General features: G+C 42.2%; 1 protein-coding gene across 5 annotated transcripts in view; it reads left to right on the forward strand.

Annotated features, from left to right (window-relative positions):
* LOC138748566 (ATP-binding cassette sub-family C member 9-like) overlaps positions 1-16,736 on the forward strand; it is a 189,907-nt gene that overhangs the window by 158,433 nt on the left and 14,738 nt on the right. For 2 of the 5 annotated variants that reach the window (XM_069908983.1, XM_069908987.1), the window contains exon 41: positions 8,132-9,588. In XM_069908983.1, the coding sequence (XP_069765084.1) occupies positions 8,132-8,510 (379 nt within the window). In that variant the 3' untranslated portion in view covers positions 8,511-9,588. Of the gene's footprint in view, positions 1-203; positions 393-8,131; positions 9,589-11,258; positions 11,469-16,736 lie in introns of those variants that run through there. The other 3 variants (XM_069908985.1, XM_069908988.1, XR_011348162.1) reach the window with 2 other exon arrangements.

Genomic DNA, 16,736 nt, shown 5'->3' on the forward strand with positions numbered 1-16,736 from the left:
AGGTCCTCACAGACAATTTGTGGCTGAAAAATGCTTTATCTGATAAGAAGCTTAAAACAGTTTCATTTTTATGGCCTCTTTATTCCCTTCTAGTATACCACTGGAGGATAATTTTCTCCTTTCAAGAATTATATAGCCATCATTAACAACAGTTAAGAAACCACACATGGTCTTTATTTATCCTATGTATTGTTATTTTGCAGCGTATCAACCTTTGGAGAAACCCTCAGAACATTTACACAAAACACAAACTCCTGATATACTTGTCACTTAAAACTGACCAACCTTCCTTTTTTTTATTCTTTTGATTATTGTAAAATGTTGAGAAAACTGTATTTTGATGTTTATCTGTTATTATCACTTTGGAAACTGATAAACACTTCTAAGTAAAATCAAGTGAGAAGCAGGTACCTATGCACATCCAATGGAATTTTTAAAACATGATACAAAGGATAGAATTTAGTTGAAATTCTTTTGGAAAGACTCGTTTCACTTGTTGAAATTGTGCATGACGGGCTTGCATTAAAATGTTTTCCTTAATAGTAGATAAACTTCCATGAATGGATGCATCCAGAAAGGTATTGATTACTGTAAGGTTCCGCACCACCCATGGTTTCACTACTGTAAATATGTAATTCAAGTTTCTGAACTGGTTTTGAATGCAGGGCCCTCAGAAGTTTGCTTTTATACTTCCACATCAATAAAATGGAGATTTTGCACTCTAAAACAGTGTAGTCTATTAAATGACCAGTAACTGCACAAAAGAAAGGAGAAAAATAAGCAAATGTGGTGGAAATACCAAAGATACACACCAAAATATAATCCTTCATTTCATAGCTCTTGTATATCTAGTTTAATTTGAATAAATTTACATATGCAGGGAATTAAAGTAACAGCTGTAAGGTGTGATGTGGCAGGAGCTTTTCTTGACTCTAAAGGCATTGCACTTGTTCTGTTGTTCGCAATCATGAGTGCATTAATATTGAAATCCCCTTGAAATATGGCTGAGAATATGGACCAGTAAAGCAAGATAGACTGGTAGCGTAGAAAGATCATTTGCATCATTCTTGTGTGTGGCAGATATGCTCCAATAAGGACATTGTTTCTGTAACATGCTTTCTGCTTTGAACTGAAATGTAATATTGGAACAGGGCAAGGGCTGCATTGCCAGAGGCTATGAAGTTGACAGTGGTACCTGACCTTCCATGTATCTGAATCTTCTAGGCTGGAATGGAAATTTTTGCAACACATTAAGTTTTACCATTGAGCATTATACATACAAGAGAACTTGCAGTTAAGGTGAAAGAGGGGGAGGTTTAAAGGAGATGTACAGGGCAAGATTGCATACGGAGAGTGCCTAGAACGGGCTGCCAGTGGTGGCGGTGTAAGCAAATACAATAGCAGGATTTCCAAGACTTCTATGGAGACACATGAATGTCCAGGGAATGGAGGGGTATGTATTATGTACAAGTAGTAGCATTTTAGTTAAACTTGAGCATCATGTTTGGTACACACATTTTGGGCTGAAGGGCCTGTTCCTGTGCTGTATAATTCTACTTGTGTGGCTCTATGGTATATAGGTAAAGTCAATTATGTTCTTTATTTAATAGAAACTAACCATGCCACACTCACTCCTGCAATTGGTGGAAGCTCATAACTTTGCCATAATTGCAGACTTCTCTATGGTCCGATTTACTCCTTGCATGTTGTTTTGCAGTCGAGGCATTTGAACTCACCTATCTAATAAATTGCAATGAGAATTTATCCCTCAATATTAGCAGAAAGTTATGAAAGCTGACATCCATCATGACTGCAGTAATCCATGACACATAAACCGCCGTGACAAATCAAGGGGAGCTATTGGGCAGATAAGGCTATTCCCCAGGTGATAGGGCTGATGACTCCCTCTGCCACCGGCTTTAAATTAAATCAAGGTTTGTGGCCACTCAAAATCTTACAGGGGAGAGCATTCTGATGCACCCTACAGTCGGCAGAGCAAGTATGACATTTTATCTGCTAAATTCTTTTCCATTGTGTGGTGTGAATGCTTGGTTTCTACCTAGGAGCAGGACCAAGTGATGGATTGGGAAGAAGAGGAGGAACGCTGTCCGGCAACAACTGCAGGCTTCGAAGTTCCCTCCACAGACTAGACTACCTTGCCAAATTGGTCAGCAGTCTGGGCTGGTTGGCTAACGTGTAACAAGGGCATTTGTATGGCTGGGATTGGATGTCAGAAACTCCATGAAATTCCCTGGTAGTGTCGACGTGCATCTTGGTGGACTGACCTGACGCCCTGCTAGCTTGACACACATTCACAATGACAATAAATTGACATCAGTCTAAGCTTTCTCTGTAACACCCAAGAATCTGGGTGAGTGTTGATTGTGCTAGAAATTTGACCTCGGCTTTCAACAACAACACTGTGGCTGAGTCTACAAGTGTGTTACCTGCCTTTCCCACCGAAACACTGGGAAGAAATCTCCCTCTGGGTTTCATGTGATGCAGGTGCGAGACTACTTGTTGTTTCTAGGACTAGAAGGCACAGCCTCAGAATAAAAGGGGGTCCCTTTAGAATGGAAACGAAAAGTTTCTTCAGCTGGATGGGTGGTAGATCTGTGGAATTCACTTCCACATATGGGTGTGGGGCCCAAGTCATTGGGTAAATTTGAAGTAGGTCGTTTCTTGATTTGAAAGGGAATCAAGGGGAAAATGGGGTTGAAAGCAAGAATAGACCAGAAATTATTTGAGTGGCGGAGCAGACTCAATGGGCCGAATGGCCTCATTCTGTTCCCACTACTTCATGCCTCTGGCTTCCTGAATCACGTGTGTTGCTATGTTTGATCTTCAGTGTTCTAGTGTTCCATCAGAGGCCTCAGCTCATCCATTTAAAGGAGAATGAATTTATTACCCTCCAGACAGCAGGCACCTTCTCTACCAGGCAGGCACCAACGTACTCTTGCTCAACAGCTCACCAAGTGTAGACACTCTCTGTTCATTGATACAGGTTGTGAACAGCTGTGGTGTGGCTATGTGCTGTTAGATACTCAATACTGATTTTTCTTTTGTCCTTGACGGTTCTGGCCTCTGAGAGGAGGTGAGAGTTGAAATCCCACTTCCAATGTACAAAATTTCAGTGGTTTCCTCACGTTGGATCTGAGATCACAGAGGGAAAGTATATTTCAGTTTGTGGGCTGCACAGTGGAGCCACTGCCTCACAGCACCAGAAACCTGGGTTAAAATCCTCTCCTCATGTTTGGCTGTGAGGAATTTTCACTCTTTCCCTGTGACGACGTGGGTCTCCTTGCAGTGCTCTTGTCTCCTTCCACATCCCAAAGGTGTGCAGGCTGGGAGGTGATTTAGCCACTGCAAATTGGCCCATCTTTTCTCTGCCCAGTCATAATTTTTTAAAGCTTAACAAAACTTCATTTAAAAGCCTTTTCTTTTGATTTCTGAAATTCTTTAAAGCAAAGTTGAATGAAGTCTCTGTGGAATTAGTAAAGCACGTAGGGTACATTTAAAACAAAACATTTTAGCTGAAGTGAATTTGGAAAACCTTGCATCACAGTTAAAATAATATAACAGGACAAACAAGTGCAATGCGAGTAAAACAATATTTTCATTCCTTAGTGTCTATCCTCAATAAATGCATAAGCAATGACCAAATGCACAATTATCAGTCACTTTCATATACAGTATTGCAATACTAGCTGCCTTTATATAAACTGTAAAAATGTAAATGAAATTTCAGTATTCATTTTGGACATGAACACAACACAAACAGCTCTCTGTAGTGGGGAAGGCCCAATCTGTACCCAGGGCATCCACTCTTATTGTTCCATGACAGGTTTAGTTGTCGAATTTTGGTTTTGTTTTCATTTGGTCAGATCATCTACTGAAACTAGCCCATTTCCAATGAGGAAGTTTCCTTTCAGAGAGTACTTGCCTTTCTCCATTACTTTATGTCACATTGACCACTGTCCACACGGAGACCAGGCCCACGTTAGAGTTATTCACAGTGCTTTACAGCAAGTACTGCATGCTTCAGTTCTCATCATCCATGCTGACCTTTCGGTCTACCTGCACTAATCCCACTCGTCTGCCTTGCTCTCCCCGACTAAATCGAGAAACATTATTGAACTTGCTCCTCTGCTGCTCCACTCCTCATATACTCACCATGGTAGGCCAATAACAGGAAATGATGGATGGAGATTGAGAATCTGATCGGGATGTGTCAGAAAAATTACCTTCCTCACATCTTCACCAAGACCAAGGAACATATAGTTGAATTAATGAGGGGGAGGCTGAGGGAGCATACAAGGTGAGATGGAGGTGAAAATGTTTAGTAGCTTCAATGTCCAGGGATTCCACATGTCAGAAGACCTCTCCTAGAGCCAGCACACTGAGACAGCTGTGAAATCAAACCAATGCCTCTACAGCACAGAAACAAGCCCTGTGGCCCTTCTAGTCTGTGCTGAGTTATTATGCTGCCATTCCTACTGACCTGTACCCAGTCCATAGAGCTCCAAACTCCTCTCATCCAAGTGCCTGTCCAAATACTTTTTAAATATTAAAATTGAGCCTGTATTTTCCACTTCAGCTGGCAGCCCAATCCACATTCCACCACTCTCTGTGTCAAGAAGTTCCTCCTCAAGTTTCCCTTAAATTTTTCCCCTTTCATCCTTAATCAATGTCCTCTAGTCTATCTCACGTATCCTCAGTGGAAAAAGCCTATGTATATTTACTCAGTCCATCCCCCTCATAATTTTAAATACCTTGATCAAATCTCCCCTCGTTCTTCAACACTCCAGGGAATAAAGGCCTAACCAGTTTAACCTTTCCTTGTAACTCAGTTCCTGAAGTCTGGGAAAATCCTAGTAAATCTTTTTAGGAATACAGTACAGTAACAGGCCCATGGAGCCTGTGCCACCCAATTTAACCTACAAGCCCCTAGTAAGATTTTGAACAGTGGAAGGAATCTAGAACCCCTGGGGAAAACCCATTCAGACATGCGGAGAATGTACAAACTCCTTACAGACAACGTGGGATTCGAATCCTGGTCTCTCAATCATTGGTGGTATGCTCTTTCTTATCTTATTAATATCTGTCCTGTAGTTAGGTGACTAAAACTGCACACTATACTCCAAATTTGGCCTTACCAATGTCTTATACAACTTTACCATAACATCCTAATTCTTATACAGGTACTCAATACTTCAATTTATGAAGGCCAGTATTCCAAAACCTCTCTTTACAACCCTATCTGTATTCCCAGATCCTTCTGTCCTACTGCACTCCTCAGTGCCCTACCATTTACCTTGTATGTTCTTTCTTGGTTTGTCCTTCCAAAATACAACTCCTCACACTTGCCTGCATTAAATTCCATCTGCAATTTTTCAGCCCATTTTTACAGGGGGAGAGGCCGATCTCTCTGCAATGTTTGTGTGCAGCAAGGAAGGCTTTCAATGCCTTCAATCTTGGTGTCATCTGCAAACTTGCTGATCCAATCTACCACATTATCACCCAGATCATTGATATAGATGACAAACAACAATTGTCCCAGTATCAATCCCTAAGGCACATCCCAAGTCACAGGGCCTCAGTCTGAGAAGCAATCATTCACTACCACTCTCTAGCTTCTCACATAGAGCCAATGTCAAATCCAGTTTACTACCACACCATGTATACTGAGTGTCTGCACCTTCCTGATTAACCTCCCTTGTGGGACCTTGTCAAAGGTTTTACTAGAGACCATGTACACAACATCCAAAGCCTTTTCTTCATCAACTTTCCTGGTAACCTCCTCAAAAAACTCTATAAGATTAGACGAACACGACCTGCCACGCACAAACCCATGTCGATTATCCCTACTCATTCACTGGTTATCCAAATACTTGTATGGCTGAACTCTTATTACGCTTTCCAATAATTTTCCTACTACTGATGTCAGGCTCACTGGCCTATAATTTCCAGGGTTATTTTTGGAGCCTTTTTTAAACAACAGAACTACACGAGCTACCCTGCAATCCTTCAGCACCAGACCTGTGGCTAAAGACATTTTGAATATTTCTGTCAGAGCCCCTGCAATTTATACACTAGCCTTCCTCAAGGCCCAAGCGAATATCTTGTCGGGACCTGGGGATTTATTCACTTTGAGACAGCAAGCACCTCAACCGCTTTAATCTGTATACTGTAGGTTTCATGATCTCACTGCTTGTTTTCCTTACTTCCCAGACTCTGTTCCCATTCTCACTCCGTACATGGCTGACCACTTGGATCTTCAAGGGGACCAAATTTGTCCCTTACTATCCTTTTCCTCTTAATAAACCTGTAGAAAACCCTTAGGAATTTCCTTCTCATTGTCGGCCAAAGCCACTTCATGTCTTCCTTTATCCTTCCTGAAGAAATCATTTTTGATTATTTAATACTTCTCAAGTACCTCCATGTTTCCTAGCCTTGCTATAAACCTTTCTCTTCTTCTGAACCAGATCCCCAATATACCTCAAAATCCAAGGTTCCTTATGCCTACTAACCTTATCTTTAATCCTAAAAGGAACATATAAACTCTGCACTCTCAAAATTTCACCTTTGAAAGTCTTCTACTTACCTCTCACATCCTTTCCCGAAAACAACTTATCCCAATCCACGCATTCTAGATCCTTTCTAATTTCCTCAAAGCTACCCTTTCTCCAATTTAGAATCACAGCCCAAGGCCCTGACGTATCTTGCTCCAATAATTAACTTGAAACAATGGCATTATGATCACTAGACCTAAAATGTTCCCCTCCACATATTTCTGTCACCTGTCCTGCCTTTTTCCTAACAGATCAGGTCCTAGTTTGTATCTATCTTAAATTTCATGAGCACATTTGACAAACTCCAAGCCATTCAGCCCTTTTACAGTATGAGAGTCACAGTCAATATGTGAAAAGTTAAAATCTCCTACTATCACAACTTTAAGTCTCCTGTTATCTCTACAGATTTGCTTCTACATCTCTTGCTGACTATTGGGCAGTCTATAATACAATCCCATTAGTGTGGTTATACTTATCCCATTCCTGAGCTCCATCCATATAGCCTCACTAGACAAGCCCCCTAATCTGTCCTGTCTGAGTACAGCTGTTATATTTTCCCCGATGAGCAATGCCTCTCCTCCCTCTTTCATCCCCCCAACTCTATCCTGTCCGAAACAATGGAACATTGAGCTGCCAGTCCTGGCCCTCCCGCAACCAAGTTTTGCTAATGTCCACAATGTCCTAATTCCATGTGCCAATCCACACTCTAATCTCTTCTGTCTTTCCTACTAGACTTGCACCTGAGAAAATTTCCTCCTCCTCTCCCTTATCTACTTTTGTTTCCATCCCCCTGCATATCTAATTTAACCCCCCCCCCCACCCCCTACTTGGAGGTCCACTTGCAAAACATCAGGATTTCAGATTATCAGTCCCCTTCCAGTTCAAGTGCAGACCATCCCGTCGAAACACATCTCACATTCTTGGAAGAGACCTCAATGACCAATGATCCAGAAACTCGAAGCCCTCTAACCTGCACCATCTGAGGAGATTTGAAATGTTGTTAAATATTCAATCAAACTTCGACAGGTCCACCGTGGACAGTATTCTGGCTGGTTGCATCACAGTCTGATATGGTGATTCAAGAACCGAGCAACACAAAAGACTACAGAAGTTAACAAATGTAGCCAGGTTCATTCATTGAAGATACCTTGAGAGCCTCTTGGTTGTTGACCTGAGTTTTCCTCCCATGCCCCTTCTTCCCTTCTCTCCTCCATTCTTTTATTCAGGCACCTGCCTGCCTTTTGCTCACACCTTGACAAAGGGCTCAGGCCCGAAACGTTGCCTCTATCTAGTACATTTGTGTATTAATATCCACTCTACTGAATCAATGCTTCTATTTTCTTGCACTAAGTGTAACTTCCTGTTTATTTTTCTCTTTATTCCTTATATTTATTATCTCTTTGCTTACTGGGGTAATTTAATGTAATTGAAGTTGGTGTATCTTACGTACCTGTTTGGATGCAGCGAGTATGAATTGTCACGGTGTGTTCTTACCTTGATCAGGAGCAGTGTTGACCGCCACTGATGAGTAACAGGTCGTCTTTTCACCATTTATACAGACCACTAGCCTTTCTTGCCTACTGTGAACACAATACACATCTCCACTCGCCCAGCGAGATTTGGTGCTTGGACTTCATCCTACATTTTTCATCGGACACACGGCATATCCGAGGAAAAGTGAATGCCATGGCCGATGACCTGTCCAGGCGCAACATTGATACCTTACATACAACTACTGCCATTGATTTCACCACCATGGCTTGTGCAATATGCACCGAGTCTTGTTACGCCCACTTCTGCCACCTTGGGGATATACTTATCTGCTCACATGCGAAGACTGGACTACCAGTTGGCAGGAGGCCATTCCTATCACTGACATCTCTGCGGAGATGGTTGCCTTCGTGGATTTTTGGATTCCATCTTTCGGTGCTCTGGTAACCATTACAAGGGATCAAGGGTCGGTGTAGTTCTGAGCTTTTATCGATCTTCTGGGCAAGGTCCGTATTCGCACTATGACTTACCATCCACAGGCCAAAGGCCTTGTGGAACATTTCCATTGATGTTTGAAGGCAGCATTAATAGCAGTTTGTGATGCATCTACTTGGAGTGAACATTTGCCCATGGTTATCCTTGGAGTGTGTACTGCAGATCTTGGAACGGCAGAGCTAGTATAAGGCACTATGTTAACCTTGCCAGACAAGTTTGTAAATCCAAGTCCAAGTACAAAGCTCTATGATCCAGCTAGTTATGTTGATCGTCTTCGGGTAAACATGAGATTACTGCAACCTGCTCCTACGTGGCTGCAGTGTATGTGCTGTACTCATTTTCCTTCAGCTTGATGCTGTTCACAAACCTCTTCAGCCTGTTTACAAAAGTCCTTATCAGGTCTTACAATGCCATCCAAAGACTTTTGTGATCAACAGAATGGAAAATCTGGCACCGTTTCCATCGACAGGTTGAAGCCGGCGTATGTCGACAGCCCATGTTCTACATCAGAGCCCAGAGTCAGAGGGACCTGTCAAACCCTTGCCATTCAGACTCTGCATCACCTGTCTTTCAATGTCGTACTAGGTCAGGCCAAACTGTCAGCCCTCTGGACTTTTACATATCGGGACAATTCCAATCATTCATCTCCTCGCATGGCATGGAGGCTGATGGGGGGGCGGTTGCAGTTGCCTATTTACCTTCAATAGGAACGGTGTCGGCCACTGGTGATAACGTAAGAGATGCAACACGCAGCGTGCTTGCGGATGTGTGTTAAGTGTCAGAATGCAGGTGATGAATCCCAGATACAGGAGGAAGAGAGTGAGCATGTCAGGATCACCTGAGTGGCAGTGGGTCAATGAGGTCAGAAGAGTTCAGCTGAGTCATGCTCAGGGAGTTGAAGAACGCAACGTTGGAATAAAAGAAAGTTGACTTCATAGTATGCTGATAGAAACTATTATTTGCTATTTGTTTGTAAGCTACGGAATTTTGGTGCATATGTCAGTTTTGCACATGTATGATAATAAACGAATGATCACATTATCAGATCTGTGTCAGATGCAATATTGTGCCCTGTCTCTCTCAATGATGAAGGATGCATCCAATTTGCTCAATTACATTGAGTTCCTTATCAAGAAGAGCTTAACTTAGGACACGGATAATGTGCTCCAGAGGCCAGATCATGACGAAAGAGATTTTTAAAAATCAGCCAATTTGTTGTGACACCAGCATCAACTTGCACTCAAACTTCGAGCCATAAAATCCTCTTAAAATTGTACATCAGAACATCAGCAAGAAAGACCTTAAGCAACCCTATTAACAAGATTATCAACTGCTCATATGTGAGTTGCTGGTTGATTTCTTTGGACTTTTACTACCTTTGTAAAGATAATTTGTGCTTTTTTGTATTCAGTTGGTACATAGTGTACTGTCTACATTACAAGCAATGGGCACAGGTTAATTATGCACCGACCGCTTCACTCACTTGTTGGTCAGGATTGTGAAACTTAGCCCCCGTCATCTCTGATAGTAAAACTGCGACTCAGAGACTACAGCTACCACATGCTGCCTGTTTCGGTCAAGAACTCTGCTCCATTTGACAGTTTTTTTTGCCGTTAGATCAGTCCAGGTTCTTCCATTGCCAGATGATTAAAACCGCATTAACCAAAGCAAAAATTCGTCATTTTGCTGTGGATAACACATTAGCTCCAAGATTCCACAGGACACAAGACTTCCTCAAGTCCAAGATGTTAATGGCTTTATCCACTTGCACACGTGTCTTTACACAATCCCACTGCCAGCAGTAAACATGAGGGCTTTCCGCCAGTTAACACTAGGAGTGCATTTTGCAGGAACCCTCTCAAAATACATTTTCTGTATGTTGCAGCAACTGTCATCATCTTGCTACAAAGACACAGGGTTGTGCCTACCCTCAACTCATGCTACATGACTCCTCATAGAAGCTTATACTTAGTACATAGCCAAGGAAGTAAAACACAAAAGTCTGTAGGCACCGTGGTTGAAGTAAATACACTATCCTGGTAAAATTTAGTAGGTCAAACAGTGTACTTTATATAGAAAAGATGAAGATACATAATCAACGTTTTGGGCTTGATCCCTTCATCAAGATATGAAAAAAACGTTGCCAGGCACCCAAACAAGAGGAGGCGAGGGGTAGCGAGATCCCAAAGGCAGGATGTAATAGGTAGATATGGGAGAGAGGGCACACCAATTAGTAGGGGGAGGAAGGATGTCTCAGTGAATGGAGAGGGAAGTGGCTGAAGAGCTGGAGTAAAGAAGATGGGGAAGGGAGGGAGAAAAGAGAGTAGGCTGATGTTAATGCCTTCTGGTTGGAAAGTGCCCAGATAGAAATATCAAGTTTTGTTCCTCCAATTTACAGGTGTTCTTGATGGGATACTACATGAGGCCATGGACAGACATGTGAGTATGGGAGAGGGACACAGAATTGAAATGGTTGGCCACTGGGAGATCTCTGGCACAAAGTCATGGTGTTTAGCTGATCTAATTGAGTTTCTTGTTATTGGTGACTCTAGATATTGCAGCTCAAGAATGCAGTGATGGTAACATCTAGGAAAGTGAAAGAGAAATGATTTGATCAGAACTTTTAGATACTCAATACCAGATACTTTAGTGGTGCAAACATTCTTGCTACTTAATCATCAATGCCTCAATATTGCCTAGGTATCACTGCATGCAAATATGAGCCTGCTTCTGAAACACAGTAGTTCTGAATAGAAATTGAACGTATAATCATCTGGCCTTACAATGGAAGAAAGAGAAGTAGCTGAAGATGCTTGGATCAAGGACATTGTGTGAAGAATTCCTGAAATATTGTCCTGAAGATTGGAATGATTGACCTCTGACAACCACAGCCAGCATCGTCTATACAAGGTACTGTATGACTCCATCTCTTGTTTTCCCTTTGATCCCCATTCACTTAATTTTTTTTACCAATGGTCCTTGTTGCCAAGTTGTTGAAATGCTACCTTGATGTCAAGAAGAGTCAGTCAAACCTCACCTGATCACAAAATCAGTTAGAACTTCAATCACTTTGCAGATCGTCATCTTTCTAGCCTCTTCTTATAACTCAGGCCCTTCAGTTCCATGTGAATCTTTTTTTCCCACTCTCTGGCTGGATGGGAGAAACCAGAGAGTAGTGGTAGATGATTGCTTCTCAAACTGGAGGCCTGTGACTAGTGGTGTGCCTTAGAGATCAATGCTGGGACCATTATTGTTTGTCATCTATATCAATGATATGGATGATAATGTGGTAAATTGGATCAGCCAGTTTGCAGAAGACACTAAGATTGGAGGCATCGTTGACCACAAAGAAGGTTTTCAAAGCTTGCACTGAGGATAGGTAAGATTCAAACCAGAGGGCATGGGTTAAGAAATGTGGGATGTGAGGAGGAATTTTTTCACATACAGAGGGGTGGGAGTGTGGAACAAGCTGCCAGTTGAGGTGGTGAACACGGCTCAATTTTAACATTTAAGAAGAATGTAGACAGGTACATGGATGGGAGAGGTGTGGAGGGCTATGGATTGGTGCAGGTCAGTGGGACTAGGCAAAAAAATAGATTCACCACAGACTAGAAAAGCCAAAGGTGCCTGTTTCTGTGCTGTAATGTTCTACGGTTCTATGGAATGTTGGACAGAATAGATGTAGAAAGGTTGTTTTCCATGGTGGGAGAATCTCGGACAAGAGGGCACAACTTTAGGATTGAAGGGCGCCCACTTAGAACAGAGGTGCAGATTAATTTCTTTAACCAGAGGATGGTAGCTCTGGGGAATTTATTGATTGTGGAGGCCAAGTCATTGGATGTATTTAAAGCAGAGGGATCAAAGGTTATGGAGGGAGGTAGCCGGGCAGTGGGGCTGAGTGGGAAAATGGATCAGCTCATGATTAAGTGGTGGGGCAGACTCAATGGGCTGAATAGCCTATTTTTGCTATCTTATGGACTGATAACAGATGATAAGATACATTGTATTTCTTGAGTAAATTTGCAATGAGTTTAAAACCATTTCAATGGCTGCAAAGTACATTGGAATATCCTACAGTAATGGATGGAGCTACATAAATGGAAGCCTTTTTTAATTATAATGCATATTAAAGTGTGATTCATGGACACTTACATTTTTGAGCTGTTAACGAGGTAAGCTTGGATTTGATCGTGAAAAGTATGTAAGACTTTCTCACTTAACTGTCTGTAAAAGAAATAAAACTGTTATGTTCTTACTGCTCGACGGACTGAAGGTTATAGGTTGAATATCACATGAAGTATCAAATACCTGATAGAACACAATGTTCCTTTGGGTCCTGCATGAGTCTGAAAACCAACAGGTTAAGGTTGACATAACTGTCTTTCAACTATTGCTACCAAAAATGGGAAAAAGTTGAACAACTCCACGTTTTAAAGAAAGCTAGTTAAAGGCAACATTAAGCAAACTGGTGTACGAGGATAATTAGGGGTAGTACCTAGCAAGAAATTGTAGGCACACTAGCAGAGGTATTTAAAATATCCTTAGCCATCCGTGGTTGAGGTGCCAAAGGACTGGTAGATGTTCAGTTGTTTAGGAAAGATTCTAAAAATAATCCAGAATATTATAGGAAAGTGAGCCTGACATCAGTGGTGAATGCATTACTGGGACTGGATATATAAGTTTTTGGGTAGACAAGGAGTGATTAGGAATGGTCTTGCCTAAACTATCTTACTGGATTTTTTTTTCGATGAGAGTTCCAGGAAAGTTTACAAAGGAAAGGCAGTGGATGTTGTCTGCAAGGACATTTACTAATATGAACAGAAAAATCCCTCACAATGCATATTATGCTAACTATGTGATGTAATTCATAGACACTTTGATATTTCTGTCAGGTGGTGGAATCAGATAGAACATACAACATAGAACAATACGGAAAAGTACAGGCCCTTCAGTCCTCAATGTTGTGCCAACCCATATATTCCTTCCTAAAAAAATTACTTAACCCTCCCTATCCCATAACTATTTTTCTTCCAATCATGTGTCAGTCTAAGAATCTCTTAAATGCCCCCAATGTTTCAGCCTCCACCACCATGCCCGGCAAAGCATTCCAGGCTCCCACAACTCTCTGTGTAAACAAAAAAACTTACCCCTGATGTCTCCCCTAAACTTCCCTCCCTTAACTTTGTACATACATCCTCTGGTGTTTGCTGATCCTGCCCTGGGAAACAGGTGCTGGCTGTCCACCCTATCTATGTCTCTCATAATCTATCGAGTCTCCTCTCATCCTTCTATGCTCCAAAGAGAAATTGCTATGTTTGAGAAATATTGGGAGGTGCTTAAATAGCCCAAATATTAAAGGATGTGGTCTCAATGTGGGCAAAGTATAGATGGGAGATAGGGTCAGCATGGGCATGATGGGCTGAAGGGTTTGCTTCTGTGCTGTACATCTCTACGACTCCCTCTGACCCTCTTGTGATTTTAATTAGACACGGATAATCACTACTAACCCTCCCAGCAATGCACAAATAAAAAGGATAATATTTTATTAAAGTTAAGTTTGAAAATTGATTAACCAATTAACTTTATCATCTACATGCCAAGTTGAAGATCTTTCCAGGAAATCATTCTTATCTTTCAGCTGCCCTTTCTACCTTGAGTCTCCAAACAATGCTACAGACACTTGGCAAACAAAAAAAAAGATATTTTTCTCTGTAGCAAAGTTTGGACTGCGTGAATTTGTTTTGATTTTATTTTCATTCTTAATTTTTCAATTTCAGTGTTCACAGACCCATCTTTCCCAAGGGCAGTCTTTGCAGCTGATGCATCATGTTGCCCTGAAACATCTTTTATTTTTGAGTTGAATTTTAAGAAGCAGTTTCACACTCAGTGGAGTGTTTCAATTATGACGCTCAGAAGGCAATCGATAGCTTTGCATGTTGCAGCCATCTCATTTCAGCCACTTCTTATTTTAGCCTTCTAAGGAAGTGGAGGCAGTGCTTTCTTGACCATCAAGAACTTCAACTTATTATAATGTGAATCAGAATCTTTGTAGCTCATTTGCATCTTGGTTACTGCATGACTTTTGATATGCCAGAATTGCAGGTAATGCTTTGGACAATATTGTGAAGATACTACAAAGTAATCCATTTTAAAATACTTCTTAGTTTTTTTTAAATTAGTTAGAAAACAATTGGGAAGGGAATGGTAGCAAACAGTTTGATCGAGCTGAGACTTAAAGTTTGGAAATCAAGTGAGGAAACCCCAGGAACTGGTTCAAGCAAACGTAGCAGTTCAACATGAGAGACTTCTAAATGTGTGTGTTCCAGTCCAAAATCCTTGACATTTCCCCCCCTCCCCCCACTATTGTACTTGTATGATCAAGGCTCATTTTTCTCTTTGAAGATGCAGGATTACTTGAGAGAATGTGGCAGCAGAGATCCCACAGTAAATTTTTTTTAAAAAGCAAATCACAAAATTCTGTAGACGCCGTGGTTGAAGTAAAACACACACACTATCCCGGAGAAGCTCAGCAGGTCAAACAGTCTCCTTTATGTAGCAAAGGCAAAGATACAGAACGGACCATCATCAAATTATGAGAAAATTCTGGCAGGCATCCAACAAGAGTGGGGGAGAGGGGAGAAGGGCCAGGGTGGCAAAGGCAATACATGATAGGTGGAGAAAGGAGGGAGGGCACTGAAGCCATGAGGGGGAGGAGGGTGGAAGGACTGGAAAAGGGGGAGGGGAAAGAATGGGCGAGCAGGTTTAAGGGAGAGTGGTAAAGTCAATGTCAATGCCATCTGGCTGCAAAATGCCCAGCCAGAAAATAAAGTGTTGTTCCTCCAATCAGCAGGAGGTCTGGGTGGGATGGTACACAAGGCCATGGACAGACATGTGAATGTGGGGGTGTGACTCATAATTGAAAGGTTGGCCACTGGGAAGCCACTGTGGTTGCAAATGGAGCAGAAGTGCTGAGCGAAGTGATCTCCCAATCCGCAGCAGTCTCTGCAATTTTGAAAAGGCCACAAAGGGTGCACTGGATGCAGTAAATAAGTCCGGTGAAAGGCCTGTTTGGGATCCCGGACCGTGGTGAGGGAGGAGGTGTGGGTGCAGATGCTGCACCTCCTGCAGGCACAGAGGAAGGTGCCATGGCTGAAATGAGTGGGGAGGGATGTGCATGAGGGAATTGAGGAGGGAGCAGTCCCTGTGGAAGACCGAGGGGGGAGGAGAAGGAAAAATATGTCTGGTGAGATCCTTCAGTGAGTGCTGTAAATTCAGGAGGATAATGTGTGGGATGCAGAGGCTGGTGGGGTGGTAGGTGAGGATGAGGGGGATTCTATGTTTGTTGCATCTGGGGTTGAGGAGGCCAGGGCAGATCAGCAGGAAATGGAGGAGATGCGGGTGAGGGCTGAGTTGATAATGGTGGAGGAGAAGCCATGTTTGAAGAAGAAGGCAGACATTTTGGAAGATCTAGACTGGAGGACCTCATCAAGTACAGAGGAGATGGAGAAATTAAGAGAAGGGGATGGAATCCTTGCAGAGGACAGGGTGTGAGGAAGTGTTATGTGAGTTGGAGGGTTTGTAGTATATGTTAGTGGAAAGCTTGTCTCTTGAGATGGAGACAGAGAGATCCAGGAAAGGGAGAGTGTTATCAGGGATGACCGCAAAGTGGATAAAATTGACAACCTCATCGTGGGTGCATAAGGCAAGACTCCTCAACTCTTCCTCCAGTATATCAATGACTACATTGAGGCTGCCTCATGCACCCATGGTCACATTGAATGGTGGAGCAGGCTCAATGGGCCAGATAGCCTACTCCTGGTCCTATTTCTTATGTTCTTATATTCTTATGTCTATTCTAGGTGTCTCAGCTGTACATAAAATGAGATCACACATACCTGCCAAATTTCATCCTCCCCCCATCAACCTGCTAAAGCCTACTTTTCTGAACTGCAACTGAATTTACGATGAGAATTCTTGCAGCAGTATAATCCTGCAAAGATTGAATTCAGGAAAAATTTGTCAAATATCTGGAGCCAGCACATTGTGCAGATGTCTGTGTGGAACATTAATCAACCTCCGTAACTTAGCATGAATTAGATAGGTGGCCAAGAATCAGAGAGAGCCCATGGCCCAGTGTAAGGGAAATAAGTAGGGAAATAGAATTGATAGGGTCCTTTA

Source organism: Narcine bancroftii, chromosome 13, assembly GCF_036971445.1.
Source record: "Narcine bancroftii isolate sNarBan1 chromosome 13, sNarBan1.hap1, whole genome shotgun sequence".
NCBI lineage: Eukaryota > Metazoa > Chordata > Chondrichthyes > Torpediniformes > Narcinidae > Narcine > Narcine bancroftii.